Source organism: Petromyzon marinus, chromosome 34 (genome assembly GCF_048934315.1).
Source record: "Petromyzon marinus isolate PM22_M1 ecotype Great Lakes invasive population chromosome 34, UKy_Petmar_22M1.pri1.0, whole genome shotgun sequence".
NCBI lineage: Eukaryota > Metazoa > Chordata > Hyperoartia > Petromyzontiformes > Petromyzontidae > Petromyzon > Petromyzon marinus.
The window spans coordinates 4,436,061-4,451,322 of NC_133700.1; the positions used below are offsets into that span (position 1 = coordinate 4,436,061).

Sequence of the window (15,262 nt, forward strand, 5' to 3'; positions counted from 1 at the left end):
CTCAGAACCATATATAGTATACATAGATCACCAATATTTCCAATAAGATACGAACACACATGGCCACACAGACACATACGCAAATATTCACACACATACGCGCACAAAGAATCATAGATTATACAGACACAACACAGATTAAAATACGCATACACACACGTAGACTAAATACGCAGTCACGCGTACTTTATTACACAGTCACGCAGATACTGAAATTCACCCTCACACACAGTAACACAAAGTGACACACACACAGTCGCTCACAAAGACGAAGATCACCCGCATAACTTTTAACAGACTATTGGGGCACGTGCTGTTGATGTTTTTAGCACGCCTCACCAGGTACTCGTTTGAGGCTGAGTCGACCGTAGTGGAGGCCGCTAGGACCGGTTCAGATAACCGTCACCGATCTTAGCCGTGAACGAGGAATGGAACTCAGGTCGGCCGTGTTCGTATATCGTGTAGTGCGCTCAGGTCGGCCGGGTTCGTATATCGTGTAGTGCGCTAACCACTGCGCCACCGCTCGCCACCTAGTCTCACGCACGCACGGCCACTCAGTAAAGGAGGAGTCCAGTAGGAGGGAGACAGCGACGGGGAGGTTGGAAGGCATCGGAGGTTTTAGCCACGGTGATCTCTCAACATTGACCCTCAAGGCTTCCTCTTTGGACAGCTTCCTTCTCGCAGTTGCAATGTGGCCAGCAAACAAGAGAGCAATGGTGATAGTCCATCGGGCAAGGAGAGAACGCTTTCCTTGAAGTGAACTCAGTTTATACAACCAAAAATCCCGTGGACAGAGATCGATGAGAGTGAGTTTCCAAAGCTGAGGAGCGTGATAGCAGGATGTTGCGCACATGATGGACGGTTGGAAACAGTGATAGTCCGAATTTGCAAAATAAAAAAAATGACACCGCAAATTCATCAATCAGGATTACTGCATACACACTGCAGCAATTATCGTACCCTATCAGCAGACTAATGCCCCCCCCCCCCGAACACTTACAAACGAGACTCATATTGGTATCTTGAGTTCTCAACCTGGTGAAACACAGAATGAACTTGAAACTTAGTAGAACAAGTCCTTGATATTGGCGCAGGTGGCAAGGCCCGAAGGTCATGCGAACATCGGCTGTGGAAGTAGCGACTGCACTTCCAAAGCCCAGGGTCAGCTCATTAAGCAGCCTCGCTCGCGCCTCCCGAGTCCGCGAATGGAGCAAAACGCCGTCGTGCCTTGAATTCATGCGTGACAAGTCTCAAGTCGTCAGTGAGGGTGGAGCTTTATTGGTGAGAATTTGAACGGCACATGGGCATCGTATGAATCATATCTTTGCAAACGTGACAACGCTGTCGGGGGGTGAAGGGTTCACGACAACAATGTTGGCATACAATCACAGCCACGTGGCATCCAAATCAAATGTGAATCACGGAGGAGCATCTATCTATTGGCTTTGAGTGTCGTTAGCTAGCTGACACGGGAGGCGTGATGCAGGTTGACCACATGGGCGCTCATAAACTACGATGGTGGCCGTGTGGTTGAAGGTTCAGAGCCACTGAGTCAGAGCTACTGAGATCCAGGGTTAGCATCCAAACAGTCACGTGTGATTAAACCAGGTTCTCAAATGTAGGGAGTTGATGGTGTCAGCCCAGTCACTCTTGACCGCACAAATTATATTAAATTAATTTTTCGAATTCATTTCGCAGTATTTAATCTCTAAAAATATAATAAATATTCCATTGATTTATATGCTAATGCAAGGGGTGGCCAACCACAATAATGAGAAAAGCCATTTTTTTTCAAATCCAGAAAAAAAAAACCCTCAATGCGAGACGATCCTAAATATAATAAATACATTCACGAAGCAACGAGCAATTGTAGCGCTGCACTTTGAATCGTTATTTCTCCTGGGAAGTCTCTTGAATGTTTTTTTTGTTTAACCAGGATCTTCTGCTAGCACGTTAGGCCAAAATTGTTTTCACAAAGTGTTTTGCAATTGGGAGCGAACTTTTTGCTCACGCTCGAAAGGTCTGCCGCGCCAGAAGAGGTACAGAGCCGCTTGGTATACTGCCGTCTGCTGGCCACCATGCAGCGCAGCGGGTTTGGGGAGTTTCAACACATGAACCGCAGCGGGCACCTATCAGGGAATGGAGACCAATGGATGGCCATCCGTGGCTTTGCATTGCCACGTGGAGGGGGTGGGGGGAGGGGACAGAAAGAAGGGGCTGTCCACGCCAGGGGTGGATTGACGGTCTAAAAGAGGCCCGACTTATAGCAATAGGTTTTACCCTTTTAACTGGCACAAAAACTGACACCTTCATTCAAGGCATCATGTTTGCAGGCCCGACTTGAGAGAAATAAACCAAATGGGCCAGCAGGAAAATGATTGCCACGACCGGGGGGAAATAAAGGCGCTGAAGAAGTTGGTCCGGCCTCATCGTTAGCCGCCGTGCGATGACTGAAATAAAGAATACGAACGACAAGCCCCTTTCCTTGCAAAATTTCGTGTTACAGGATAAACGCCACTCTCTGCCCAACTCGTTCCCTCCTCAAAAAAAGCATTCGCTCATCGGTGGCGGAGGAGCGTGCACGGGTTGTGAGCACAGGAGGCAGATGTCCACCAACACTGGAGTTTAGAAGTGCCCTGGTTATAACAGCACCGTCATATGGGTATAATCGTATGCTCCCCAAACCATGCTACAGACAGCCAATCAGGCCCTCCTCGATTCACACAACAAAATAAACATTTTTTTTTATTTTACCACTGAGCTATATAACATTTTTTCAGAAGCGTCCTGGCCACAAATGACAGCTCAACGAAGCGGCTCATCACGTTGGAAATTTATAGCAGCCAAATACTGTAAACGCATGGGGTTTCTAAATGTGACGGGAAAAAACGGAGGATAATCCACACGACCACGGGTAGCGCGGGCACGGCGGCTCCGGACAAGCTGTGCACCTCCAGGGTCCCGATGTCGTGGCACGTGACGCACACGCCACACACGCATTGGAGCTCTTGAAATATTGAGTTTTTTCATTTTTACCAAATTCGAACAAAAAAAATGGCTTTCTTTGTGATTTTGGTTACCGACCTCTGAGCTTTGGCGAAGGATACCGCAGGAAAAAAAAACACACACAGCGAAGAAAACCCCCACGGGGCAGCGAACTTGACGAAGGAGACGAATAACAATAATAATAATAATCACATAACGGCCATTGGCGAGCCCTCCCCACGGACTCATCCCTCCGCCTCGGGCTTCACGGCGGACACTTTGGAGTGGCGCTTGGGGAGGGCGGGCGCGGCGGCCACGCCGGGCAGCGGCGCCAGCGACGAGCGGGACGCGCTGCGCGCCTCCGTGATCTCGATGTCGCGGCACGTCGCGCACGCGACGAGGCGGTCGCGGTTCGCGGCCGACGAGAAGACGAGGTCGTGAGCGGCGGCGGCCAGGAGGCCGCCCAGCAGGGGCCCCATCCAGTAGACCTGCGGCACGCAGTGTGGGGGGTGGGGACGTGGGGGGGGGGGCGTCGTGGGGGCCACACTGTGGTCGAGTACGATACTGCAGGTCACAATAACTCATTCACTCACTCATTCACCGCAATGAAGGTCACGACAACTCGCCCACTCACCACACCGCAGGTCACGACGCTGACAGCAGCCGTGCTCAATTCCAGAGATGTGTTAACTCTTATCTAGTCGAGAACTAATTTAAGAGTGCTGTTTCTTGCTGGCCGAAAGAAGTTTAACATACATGCATACAGGTGTGGCAATGATGCCTCGATTAATTTATATTGACTGTAAGCGTATAATGCTTGCAAATAAATTAGGAATTTTTCAACACGTTATTATTTAACCATTTATGCAAATACTATTGAGGCTAACAGAGAAAACTAACCTGTACAAGTGAGACAGAAAATAAATTAAACAACACAAACGAGACAATAAAGAGAATACATCTTTTTAAAAATTACTCAGCAATCCAAACTGGTGAGTGATTAATTGAATGATGCATTGCAAGAGGTCTGGACGGCTGCTCGTTGTGACAGGCCAACAGCACGCTGCGTGTCGAGGAGGTGCGTGGCACTGCACGCTGTACGTACCCAGTGGTGTTTCCATAATCCGCACACGAGTGCAGGTCCAAACGACCGTGCTGGATTGAGGCTGCCCCCAGAGAACTTCTCCTGCAGAGGAAACGAGAGGTGTAGCGTAAAACCAAACCACGATACGCTGCTGGCCTCACAAAACAACTGAATCTGGCTCGGGGCCAAGCAGGACCAGGGGTAAGCAGCCAATGACATCGCCTTAACGCCAACACGCGTCTCGACCCGTTCGTTACGCGTGACGCCAACGGCATGGCTCAGTTTCCGCAGTGGAAAACCAACCCGCAGCCTACCTGAGCAAGTGCCCGGTTTGGATTGACACAGCTCTGGCACGGCTCGGATATTCAGTGGAAAAGACGTTATCAGATTCACGAGCCCTCTTGCGGTCCAAATTGTCCCGTTAAAACTCTGGCCGGCTCGCCTGGGCCCTCTCCGTGCCGCGTGGCCTAGCCGGGGGCGGTGAGAGACGAACCGAGGCGAGGATGCCGGCGCCCAGTGCCAGCCCGACCGGCAGCGGCCCCGCCTCCCCGGAGCGGCGCACGCGGTGCTCCTCCCCAGCGAGGGCGCTCAGCACCAGCTGGAAGCTGCAGAGGAGCTCGGCCGCCAGCGCCTGCCCCGCGTTGCCCTCGCTGCCAATCTGCGGAGAGTGAAACACGGTGGGACATTTTGTGAACGGTCAGCCAGCGGACGTTTCATGAAGCCGCCGAATGTGCTGGTTGGGCCGGAACTGTTTTGTGAAAAGGTGGTCTTACTGTGCTGAAGAGTGAGCGACAACTGGGACCTTGTCCCGGGTTGAATTGTGAAACGGGCATAGGATCTGGCTACCTAAGCAGTGGGCATGGCTACCAGAGGAGTAGGCAGGGTCTGTGAGCCAATACGCGGGCCCAACGTCACAGGGCGTGAAGAGGCCACTCTCTTTGTGTGAGCGGGGCTAGCCATAGAGTGGGCGTGGCTATGTAAAAGTGGGCTGGCTGAAGGAGGGAAGGGCTGCTAGCTAACAACCATGTGTCTCGGTTATTCTTCCCAGGAATTTGGTAACTTTAACTCGACAACCAGACCAATGTCAAAGGATAAGTATAAATGTGTCACAACCCTCCACCACCCGACACGGCCAATCAGTAAAAAATGTGTCACGTTAACAAAACACCAATTAGTTACTTCTGCAGCCCACCGGTGTGTTTGAAGAGTGAATCCACAACATTTAGAATTCACTATGATTGTCAAAGGAGTCACAATTCCTTTTACAAGTGTCACACGCAGTATAATTTAAGCAATATAATTGAGAATAATTTCATATATGGATTTAAATGCATGTAAACAAATCTAGGAGGAAAGGGGGCTGCCTGAGGTGTAAACATTTTTCTCACGTTTTGTTCCTTGATATTCAGCTAGGCTCAATCATTGTATTGGATCTCTCCACTTGGCCTCCCAGTCAGGTAACTGGAGGGTGCATCTCATCACATCCCGGTAAACATGTCAACCAGTTGTCGGATTATCCCAGTAGCAAAAGTAGCTACACGTGTAGTAGCTACGGGCCCCGCACTTTCAAGGGCCCCGCGCTAAATGCTTTCAAGCTATCAATTCCGGTTCAGTGAGTCTGCCCTTGCTCTATTACTATAGTACTATACTGCCTTCAACTTTTATGAACGACGGGGTGTTTAAGGTTAGCAGCGATTTGTCGTATTATCTGGTTGTATAGGAAATAAAAAAAACAATTACTTTACTATGCAAGTAAACAAATGTGCGTTTTAATATTCATGTGTTTTTTTAATTTAGGGCCATTTTATAACATATGCTACAGGCCCTGCACTAGCTTAACCCGGCACTGATGCCAACGTTGAGTCAACGTTGGCACGTCGTTGGAATCGTTGGAGCAACGTTGGCCCAACGCTCAAAGTTTACTGAGATGATACCTTGTGACGTCACCAGTGATTTTGAGATGGCAGTCACCGCACTAGCAGAGACGCTAAAGAAGAATGCACAGTCTGCGGCACGTGACCAGGCAGTGTCTGAGGGGCCTCCCTCCTCATTCACACACAAATGTTCAAAATGAAAGAAAAACAAAGTATCAACAAGAAATTTATATGAACAAGTATTTTAGGAGTATCAAAATAAATAAATAAAACAAGTGCAAAATAAACCCAAAACATAAATTACTATAACTGTAAGGTTCAAATAAATGACTGAAACCTATAGTAAGACATGCTAAACTAATGCTTGACAATTGTAAGTCGTTTACAATGTAGAATGTTAGTTTGATGTCATTATAACGGCTGCTAGTCTCAAAAACATTTTTTATTCACGATTGCAAATTAAAGATTAAATGATGTGAAATTAGACTTGGACAAGACCGTAAGCGATAACAAAGCCGAGTCTTCTATGGATAATTAAAGGGCATTCATGTTATTATGTATTTGCCCGTGATACCATTCCACTTTATTGGAAACTATGGCCCATGGCACCACCCCCACTCCTCCAGTTGCTACATAGGTCAGGGAAAGGGCAACGTTGTTCCGATCTTCTAGAGAGCTCCTTCACTCACAACACAGTGGAGTTATCCGACTAAGCCAGTGGTTCTTAACCTTTACTGCAGCAGCCTCGCACCCCTTTCGCTCTTAATTGTTGAAACATTTATAATGTTCATACATACAAACGTTTGATGAAACAAAATAGTCGTACTTACCTGCCCGTGCTTAATTTGTGTTTTCGATTATTTACCTTCTTTAAAAAAAAACAATCTGGCCATGTCTCGCACCACCCCCCCCCCCCCCCAGAAAGGGCATCTCACACACCCCCCACACACACAACGGGACCTCCCACTGTCACCCAGGGCGGCCCAGCGAGCAGAGCAGAGCAACCGAACCCAACGACCGACGGCGATCACCCCACAAACGCGACGGGGGAGGAAGAGGAAGAAGAGGAGGGGACACATAAAAAAACACAATATTCTGAATCCACTCACCGACGTGACCAAGTACTTTCTGCCGGACCGTTCCGGCAGCAGCAGGGCAACGACTCCGGCCGCCACGACCGCGCCCAGGCACTGTGCCAACACGTAGGCCACCGAGGGCAGAGCGCCGAGGCGGCGCGTGCACAGCAGGGCCACTGTGACGGCGGGGTTGAACTGCGCGCCGCTTGTCGGTCCCAGGCTGTGGGACAGCGCCGCGCACGAGAAGGCGGCGCTCAGAGCCACGGGCAGGGAGGCCGCCGCGCCACCGACGCAGCCGCAGCCGCAAGCGGCGTCGGTGGCGGGCCCTTCTCCCGCCGTGCCGGGCCAGGCCGCGCCGAGCACGGCGAGGACGAGGAGGAAAGTGCCCACGGCCTCGGCGAGCGCGGCGCGCCAGAGGGACGCGCTGCGGATCTCCTACGGCGGTCGGGGGTGGGGGGGGGGGGCATTGGGGGCTCCCGCCGGAGGCATCGATGGTGCCAGGGGGAGGGAGAAGAGGAAGATGAGATGGGGCGTGGGTGGGGTAGGGGACTCCAGCAGAGTTGACCAAATTTCAGGTCTCGGTTTCATAAACACATCGGAGTTGCATCGACCAAAGGTCGTCCTCTCTCATGTATCCCATCACCTTGGTGCACCTTATCGGCAGGCCCAGCCCCTGAAACGTTGACCTTCAGAACAGGAGGTATTTCTACAAACTTGCGTTGTCTGGGAAATCTCAGCCTACTTGGGAAAATGCCCTCATTGGTGGTGGTGCTGGAGTCCAGCTCACTGAGGGTTCAAATCAAACAGTCGGAGTTGACTTCGCTAGTTACAACTCGAAGGGTAGACGGGTGTCATTAATCTGGCCTTCCTGAGAATCCTGCATGAGGTCCGAATAGCACGGTTGGCTACGTACGGTGTAAAAGAAGTTCAGCATACGGTACTCGTTGACAATCGCTGCAATTCATTGGGTCCAATGACAACCAAGCAGAGCGATCTGACAACACCCCACCAATGACATAACCGTGTGGACCTGCAGGAGTTGCGGATTTCCCCCAAAAGATTTGTCATACGGTAACTCATCACGAGCTTCAACCTCGCTTTGGGTGACCCGTAATTGCCTCTTGTGGATCATTGCCCTGCCGGATTTGAGTCCAGGAATGAGTCGAGAATTTACAAACTACATCATTAGACCTCCTTTGCCAGTGCCAAAATATAATAATAGGGTTTTCCCCCTTTTTTCTGGCAACAAGATTGAAACCTTTTTACAAGGATTCATGTTACTGCATTAACCACAATACCTGCAGTCAAAATGCAAACAAAAAACATACTATGATAATATATGCATTGTCCTTGAAACTGATTGGTCCACACCAAGGGACGGCTTTCTTTTGAGCCTCGACCCAATTGGTGCTCGACCAGATGACGCCAAAAAGCGCCTTTTGAGGACAATGCCACATATATTATCATAGTATGTTTTTTGTTTGCATTTTGACTGCAGGTATTGTGGTTAATGCAGACATTAATCCTTGTAAAAAGGTTTCAGTTTTGTTGCTAGAGAAAAGGGGAAAACGCCTATTATTATTATACAAAATATTGACTATTTTTATTTTATTTATTTTACCAGGCAAAGGCCCACTGAGCCATTACAGCTCTTTCTCATAAGCGACCTGGCAATCGTAAATGATAGCCCAAATGAAGTGACTCATCACGCGAGGCAAAATGAAGGATCGCATTAAAAGGCTGAGGTTTTTGTTTTTCACTCTCTCTCTCTCTCTCTTCCCCCGTAGCGGTCGTAGTGGACCCGTCGTGCGCACACGGCCATCTTACTCACGTCTAGAAGAGCCATCGGTGCTCGTGTCGCGTCGCGGCTTGCGTGCAGGTAAATTTGTCGGGCGGGCGACTTGCGGCGAGAGACGAACAGAGAGAGAGAGAGACCTATGGGCCACATCACCCACGCCAACGCACACGGGGAGCTCATTAACGCCTCCCATTGGCGGGAGTGAATCACCAACCGAGACACCGCCGTCAAATTAATGCGGACCTTTAATGATTGAGAGAGCATTCATTCTCTGCTTTGAAGTGTCACGTCGGAGACCTCTCGTTCACATCGGGGTGGTGGTGGGGGGGGGGGGGGGGTGTGTGCAGGTAGAGGGGTGGTGCCCATTGTTGGGCACGGAGCAAGTGGCCTCCGGAGTTGAGGAGGCCCTTGCGTGGACACGCGCACCTCCAGCAACGTTTCCATCGCAAACCCCAAAACGAAGTCGTCGTGTAAACCGCCGACGCCGCTTCACTCACCTCGTCGAGTTATTCGATAAATTCGACTGTCGCTCGGGAGAGGTTTCACTCACGGGGCGGCGCGCAAAGCGCCGGCGGCGGTGCGTCGCGCTACGCGCGGTCGTCGCTCGACGCCTCGGGGTCGCTTGTGACCAGTCTGACGCAGGTGGCACACGCCGGTTAATTATTCTCGCCCATTCACACCGTCCCCCTCTCGCGTTTTGTACCCAAAAGGAGTACTCGAGGTTGCCGTGGTGATGGCAGTGGATGCGCGCGTGGTGCTGTTGACGGAGGTCCGCGCAGTCCCCCTCTCTGAGCCCACGTCGCTGCGCGCCTCCCAGAAAATCCGCGGCGCTCTCCGCACAGGGGCAGCAGCAGCAGCAGCCTCACCGGCAGCGGCCCCGACACGCGCCACGTCGCCCGTGGCAGGGCGCGCCAAGCTGCTGGTCTCTCCCCCCACCTTGCCGGGGCCTGCGGGCCGAGGAGTACGCACGTCGTTGCCGGCGGCACCTTGTCGAGGCTCGCGGTGTGGCTCTCGCGAGAGCCGGCGTCCTCTCGAGAGGTCAACGCGGCCCACCGGAGCCGTCACCTTTTGGCCCACGACGCAGTCGCCAAACGGCGGCCGCGCGTCTTCGTGGTGAAGACGCAGCTCGCGATGGCCGCCCGCTCACGATAGCGCGTCCTGTTACTTCGCAATGTTAAGGAATCACCGCATTTGTCTCCCGTGTTTTGCTTTCGTTTGACCCTTGCCTCTACGCTTCGGTTTTACAGCAGTGGGTAGATCATCGCTGCCGCTGCTGACGATAGATCGACATAGCGAAGGCCCTCAGGTACCCGTCTGTGAAACAATGTGCCCTTCGCGATAGCCTCGTGCTTAGAGAATGGCGGGAATTATTCCGACTCAGCCTTTATTTCAGCTGGTAGGGCCCCATTGAGCTCAGTAGCTCTTTGGTGATGACGACCACAGCCCAAGACACTCGGTTGTGGTGATTGTTACATTACAGGATACTGCAGGGTGGAGGGAACGTGCAAACTAACCAGAGCGAAAACAACAACAACAACAAACACGTTATTTACACGGAACCCACGCCAGAGCTCACTGCACACATGAGAAACAATATACAGGGCTTACATACAAATCAAAATCAGTGTCAAAACCTCCCCGTCACAGACGTGCGGAATGTCCTCGCTTGGAAACAGGGCCTTAACGGGCAGCGAGCCCAACCGGCTCCGGATTGGACACTGATTCCAAAGTTCGCCCTTATAGGTTAACATTCGGAATTTGGTGTTGATGGGCGCCCAAATAATAATGGCATTTCCTCGTGAACGACGTCCTTTTATCAATTTTCAGAATTTTTGGCGAAGATTTCCGGTTCAAGGCGGTTTATAAACTTCCCAAAAAAGGAAACCAAGCCAAGCTTCTAACGAGCTGAAAAGAGACACTGTGTGAGAAATAATAATAAAAATGAGAACAGGGAGAAGATTTCCACGTTTAACATTTTCACACTGCTGCGCGTACACAAAAGCAAGCGGTAAATTTCACGAGCGGTTGAATGAGGTTTGAACACGGCCCACAAATTCACTCTGGTCACGCAGCGCAATGAAATGCAATAGAATTTGGACTTATACAGCGTCTAAATTGCCACTGCATCTCAAGGTGTTTGTACAGTATGATGTACATCACCAGGAACAGAATAGCGTGTGTGTTTGTATATACATATAGTTTAAATAGATGTATATACATACAAGAGCAATAGACGGAAGAGGAGAGGATGATTTTGAACCTGCTTCAGCTGAACAGGGGCATGCGGTTGGCAGTGCAGACGGCCAGTGGGTCTGAGGTCCATTAAACAATTAGCGTACGGTGCAAAAGAAGTGCAACATGCATACCGTACATAAAGCACAGAGGCACCGTGACCAAAGACATTGTTTGCTGGACTAACACACGAAGCGGAGTATAGTGAGTTCGTAGCAGGGCGAGTCCGTGGAGGATCTTGAAGACGCTAAGGGTGATATTGATGCCCATACTGGACATCTGCGAAAACAAGCTTTATAGCTCATCGGATTCCCCCGGTATCAATAAATATTCTGAGCCAGTTGGGTAACTGGGGTGGTGCAGGAAGTGCCGCCTCGAGAGACCGCGGGCAGGAGGCGAGGCTGCACGATTGCGGGGCTAAGGCCCATGAGTGTTTCACGGTGACCACGCTTCTCTGGGATAGGAGCGAAGAGTCGATGTTTACGGAGGAATGGGGGAGCTCCACGCTGCCTCCGTAAATGCCATCATTTGGCTCAAGAAGACTGGAGCTAAATATCTCGATTGCTCCTTGACTTTTCACACTGAGCCGCACGCGAGTCGTAGAGTGTTCACTGGCGTTGTGCGTTTTTCACCAAGAGCGTTAGCTTTACAATAACGCCTAGCAAATTTAAACTTCGAGTTGAGCAAAGAAGGAACTTTATTCTGCGCCTCAATACTGAGTTACCCCCCTCCTCCCTGTGCTTCGATTGTGCTGCTGTTACTGCTGCGTGGTCAATCCCGTAGAATGCTTGGGCCAGACCCGGCCTCAGCAAACTCCTGGCGCCAGGAGATGAGGTGGGGTGAGCACACAACTCTCGAATGTCACCGAGCCGCAGTCAAAGAAATCGTGCTCTTTGCAACATTCAGCCACGGCCGCGGCCAAATCACCCGGGGCTGTGTGCGGTGTCTCACCAAGACCTCAGAGGCTAAGCTGGACAGATAGGGTTAGGACTTGGATGGGAGACTACCTTCGGGAATACCAGGAGGTACATGTAGCCTTTGGGCTGCTAGGTAGCCAGGGGATGGTAGCAGAGGAATGGGTTTTGAATCTATCTGTGCGGAGTTTCGAGCGTTACCTCTCACACGCGCGGGATTCCTTGGGTGCCCAATGGTCCTCTTCTTTTTACTTCCGATATTAGGAAGCCACTGGAGCCGTGCATATTTATATCTACGTTGAAAACTCATTTCTTTAGAACTGCTTTTTTGTGTTCAGTTTTGTCGTCCTTCCCCCGCACCTCCGATTTGCGCGGTTGGCTACGCACGGTGCGGAAGAAGTTCAATATACATGCATACGTGAAGCCAAACACTCATGATTGCAAACTGGCTAAACATCCGGGATCCTTGTGAAAAAGAGGTCTGAGGGTCAGTAAGGCTCTCTTGGGTAATTAATGGACATTATTATTATTCCGACGACTACTATCGGAAACCGTCGACGCTGTCCCATGGAGCCTCTTGCACAATACACGTTTGTAACACCCAGCGAGATTCGTAATGAAATGCGCAACCGCCTCCTGCCAGAGCGGCTCGTAATTTCTAAGAAATAAACGTCAGCAGTGTCCATTGAGGTCGCCTCTCGGCGCAGTCGGTGGCACGCAAACCCGGCAACAATTACAGCAGTAGCAGCAGCAACAACGACGACGACAAAGCCGCGAGAGAGGCGGCTCTGTGTGCCCAACTTTGCGGCAAGCAACTCTATTCAGGGCATCGTGACGGTGACGCCAGAGGAGGGCATTTGCTGGCAAACGTGGTTGGGAACGAAACTTTTATTTGTTTTTTCACCTTGTGCCACACTAACGCCTTGCACTCACGCACAACTCTCACGCTCTTAGGGAGTGTAAATCTCTTTCTCGTCCTCCCTCCTCATCCTCCTCCGTCTTTTTGCGTCCGGCTGAGTTGAGAGCGACGTTAAAGATCTCGCTCTGAGCGTCAAAGCCACGCAACGGATTCAGCTGATGGCTGAGTTCACTGCTGTCGCTACTCCAGCTGCTACTGCCTCCGATGAATTTTCAAAGTTGGCAGCGGCAGGGTGTGAGAAACAGACACCGTTCTGCCAGTCTCCGCTGCAATATGCCCTCTCCTCGCCTACTCTCTAGCCATGTGTTTGATGGTACACACTCAGCTCCAGGAGATTTACTTAAACCCCATTATGCTCCACGGCAGCGGCATCACGAGTTTGTGCACGGCATTGCTAATTGCGTTGAACGGGGCCCCATATTTTGATATGGAGCACTCTTGCCAATAACATATGGTAATCCGGCAACGTTTCCATAATACGCATGTATCTATCCATGAGAACCGGAAGGTCGCAACCTGGTCCAGACGGTGTTTGCTTAACAATAAATGCTGCTAGGTAATATTGGTCTCGAAAGATAATATGCTGGTGAACTAAAACATATATCCGTTTTATTTATACGTAAAGAGGCAGAATTAACTGCCTCTTTACGTATTTTGCTCATATCAATGTTCTCCAGTGCACGTGGGCGATGCTGGCCCAGTGCAGGGTGCGGGTGGGGGGGTCAAGAGGAGGCCGCCAAGTGAGAGACCGAAATCGCGGCAAGTGTGCACACAGCACGCCTTTGCTGAACTCGGATCGCCACCTTTTCCCATTGTAAACCAAACCCGGACCGTGTTTCTCAGTCATCACGAGGCCTGTTATCAAAGCTGTTCAAGTTTATGCTGTAATAAAGGTCAACAACAATAAAAAAAACCGGTACCAGATCTCGGTACAAATCAATTCCTGCCACCCGATCACAAAACATGAACCTTATGGCGGGACCCCGGGGTCCCATAAGCCCCCGGCTCTCGCATAAACTTTGTTGCGACGTCATTTTATGTCTGTTGAAGGTGAACGAAACGGAAATCTATCCCTCTCGACGAGCTCTACACGATGCGCTAATCAAAGTTTTGTTTATGCCTACGGGAATTTTGGCAACGGCGGGTGCTTGGTGAAGAACGAGCGGATTGACTTCTGCTGGGTCGCAGCATTTATGTGCGCGGTGGGACGGAGTCGCCAAAAATAAATAAATTAATTACGATTTTGACTTCCGTTTATTCGAGACCCCGGGGTCCCGCCATAAGGTTCATATATCAATTCCCAGACTGTCTGGGGCAAACCCAGACTGGTGGCAACCCTATGCTGAACCCCAAAACAAACCCTCCCACTGGGTTAATTTAGCCGTGCAGTGGCTAATCCCTGACGTCCTGACCTTCACATGCACCTCAATGACCTCAATAACTGGAACAAGGAAGATTGATAATGGATGTTTTTTTCTCTTCTAAACTCTATCAATTCATGCATTTTTGGAATTTCAGGCCTCGAATGTGCGGGCACTGAGACTGGTGCTGGGAACCACTGCTGCCACCAGCTCAGCGGGGTCACACAGCCCACGCAACCAGCCAGGCAACCAGCCACACACTCAGCCAGGCAAGCGGCCACACACTCAGTCGACCCCTGCAGGCACCGTCCCAGAACACGCACCCAGCCACCACACACACACCCACACATTCAGCAACGCATCCAGTCACAGGATTCATTCACACCACCAGCCACGTAACAAAGTGCTGTTAGCGAGCTCCTATTAAAGCCAAAACGGCACGCAGCAAACTACGCTTAGCCGCATTTATCTCCCCAGTGACGATGTTACATAGATCCCCCGTGTAGCCTTGAACAGACTATTGGGGCCTTTGTCTCCCTTGTGGCGATGCTTACACCATCGCACCAGGTACTAATTTGAGGCTGAGTCGACCTAGGGGAGGCCCAGGACCGGTTCTGATAATCGTCACCACTGGTGTTGGCCGTGAGCGGGAATCGAACCCGGGTTATCAGATTCGTAGCGCAGCGTGCTAACCGCTACACTACCGCTCCCCACAAAGATCCCCCACATAGCCTTAACAGACTGTAGGGGCAAGTGCTGTTAGCGAGCACCTATGAAGGCCGGAACGGTACACGAGGGGGTGGGTGGCCAGCACCACGCCCGACCGCCTGTCTCCCTAGTGGCAATGTTTACCACCGCACCAGGTACTCATTTGAGGCTGAGTCGACCTAGGGGAGGCCCGGGACCGGTTCAGATAATCGTCACTGGTGTTGGCCGTGAGCGGGAATCGAACCCGGGTCACCAGATTCGTAGCGCAGCGCGCTAACCGCTACACTACCGCTCCCCACACACACAGTACC

The 15,262-nt window shown here is 51.1% G+C and overlaps 1 protein-coding gene and 1 long non-coding RNA gene across 2 annotated transcripts; one reads left to right on the forward strand and one right to left on the reverse strand.

The window, feature by feature from the left end:
• Positions 1-1,255: 1,255 nt before the first annotated feature.
• LOC116948616 (aquaporin-like) lies at positions 1,256-9,151 on the reverse strand. Its single transcript, XM_032965455.2, has 5 exons — positions 8,851-9,151; positions 7,053-7,454; positions 4,563-4,727; positions 4,091-4,171; positions 1,256-3,473 (listed from the first exon to the last, which is right to left on the reverse strand). Exons 1-5 carry the CDS (start codon positions 9,079-9,081, stop codon positions 3,231-3,233), a joined length of 1,122 nt encoding a protein of 373 aa, XP_032821346.2. The 5' UTR covers positions 9,082-9,151; the 3' UTR covers positions 1,256-3,230.
• Positions 7,488-13,806, forward strand: LOC116948617 (uncharacterized). Its single transcript, XR_012945921.1, has 2 exons — positions 7,488-8,898; positions 9,528-13,806. It is a non-coding gene; the product is annotated as an uncharacterized LOC116948617 (long non-coding RNA).
• The last annotated feature ends 1,456 nt before the right edge of the window (positions 13,807-15,262 follow it).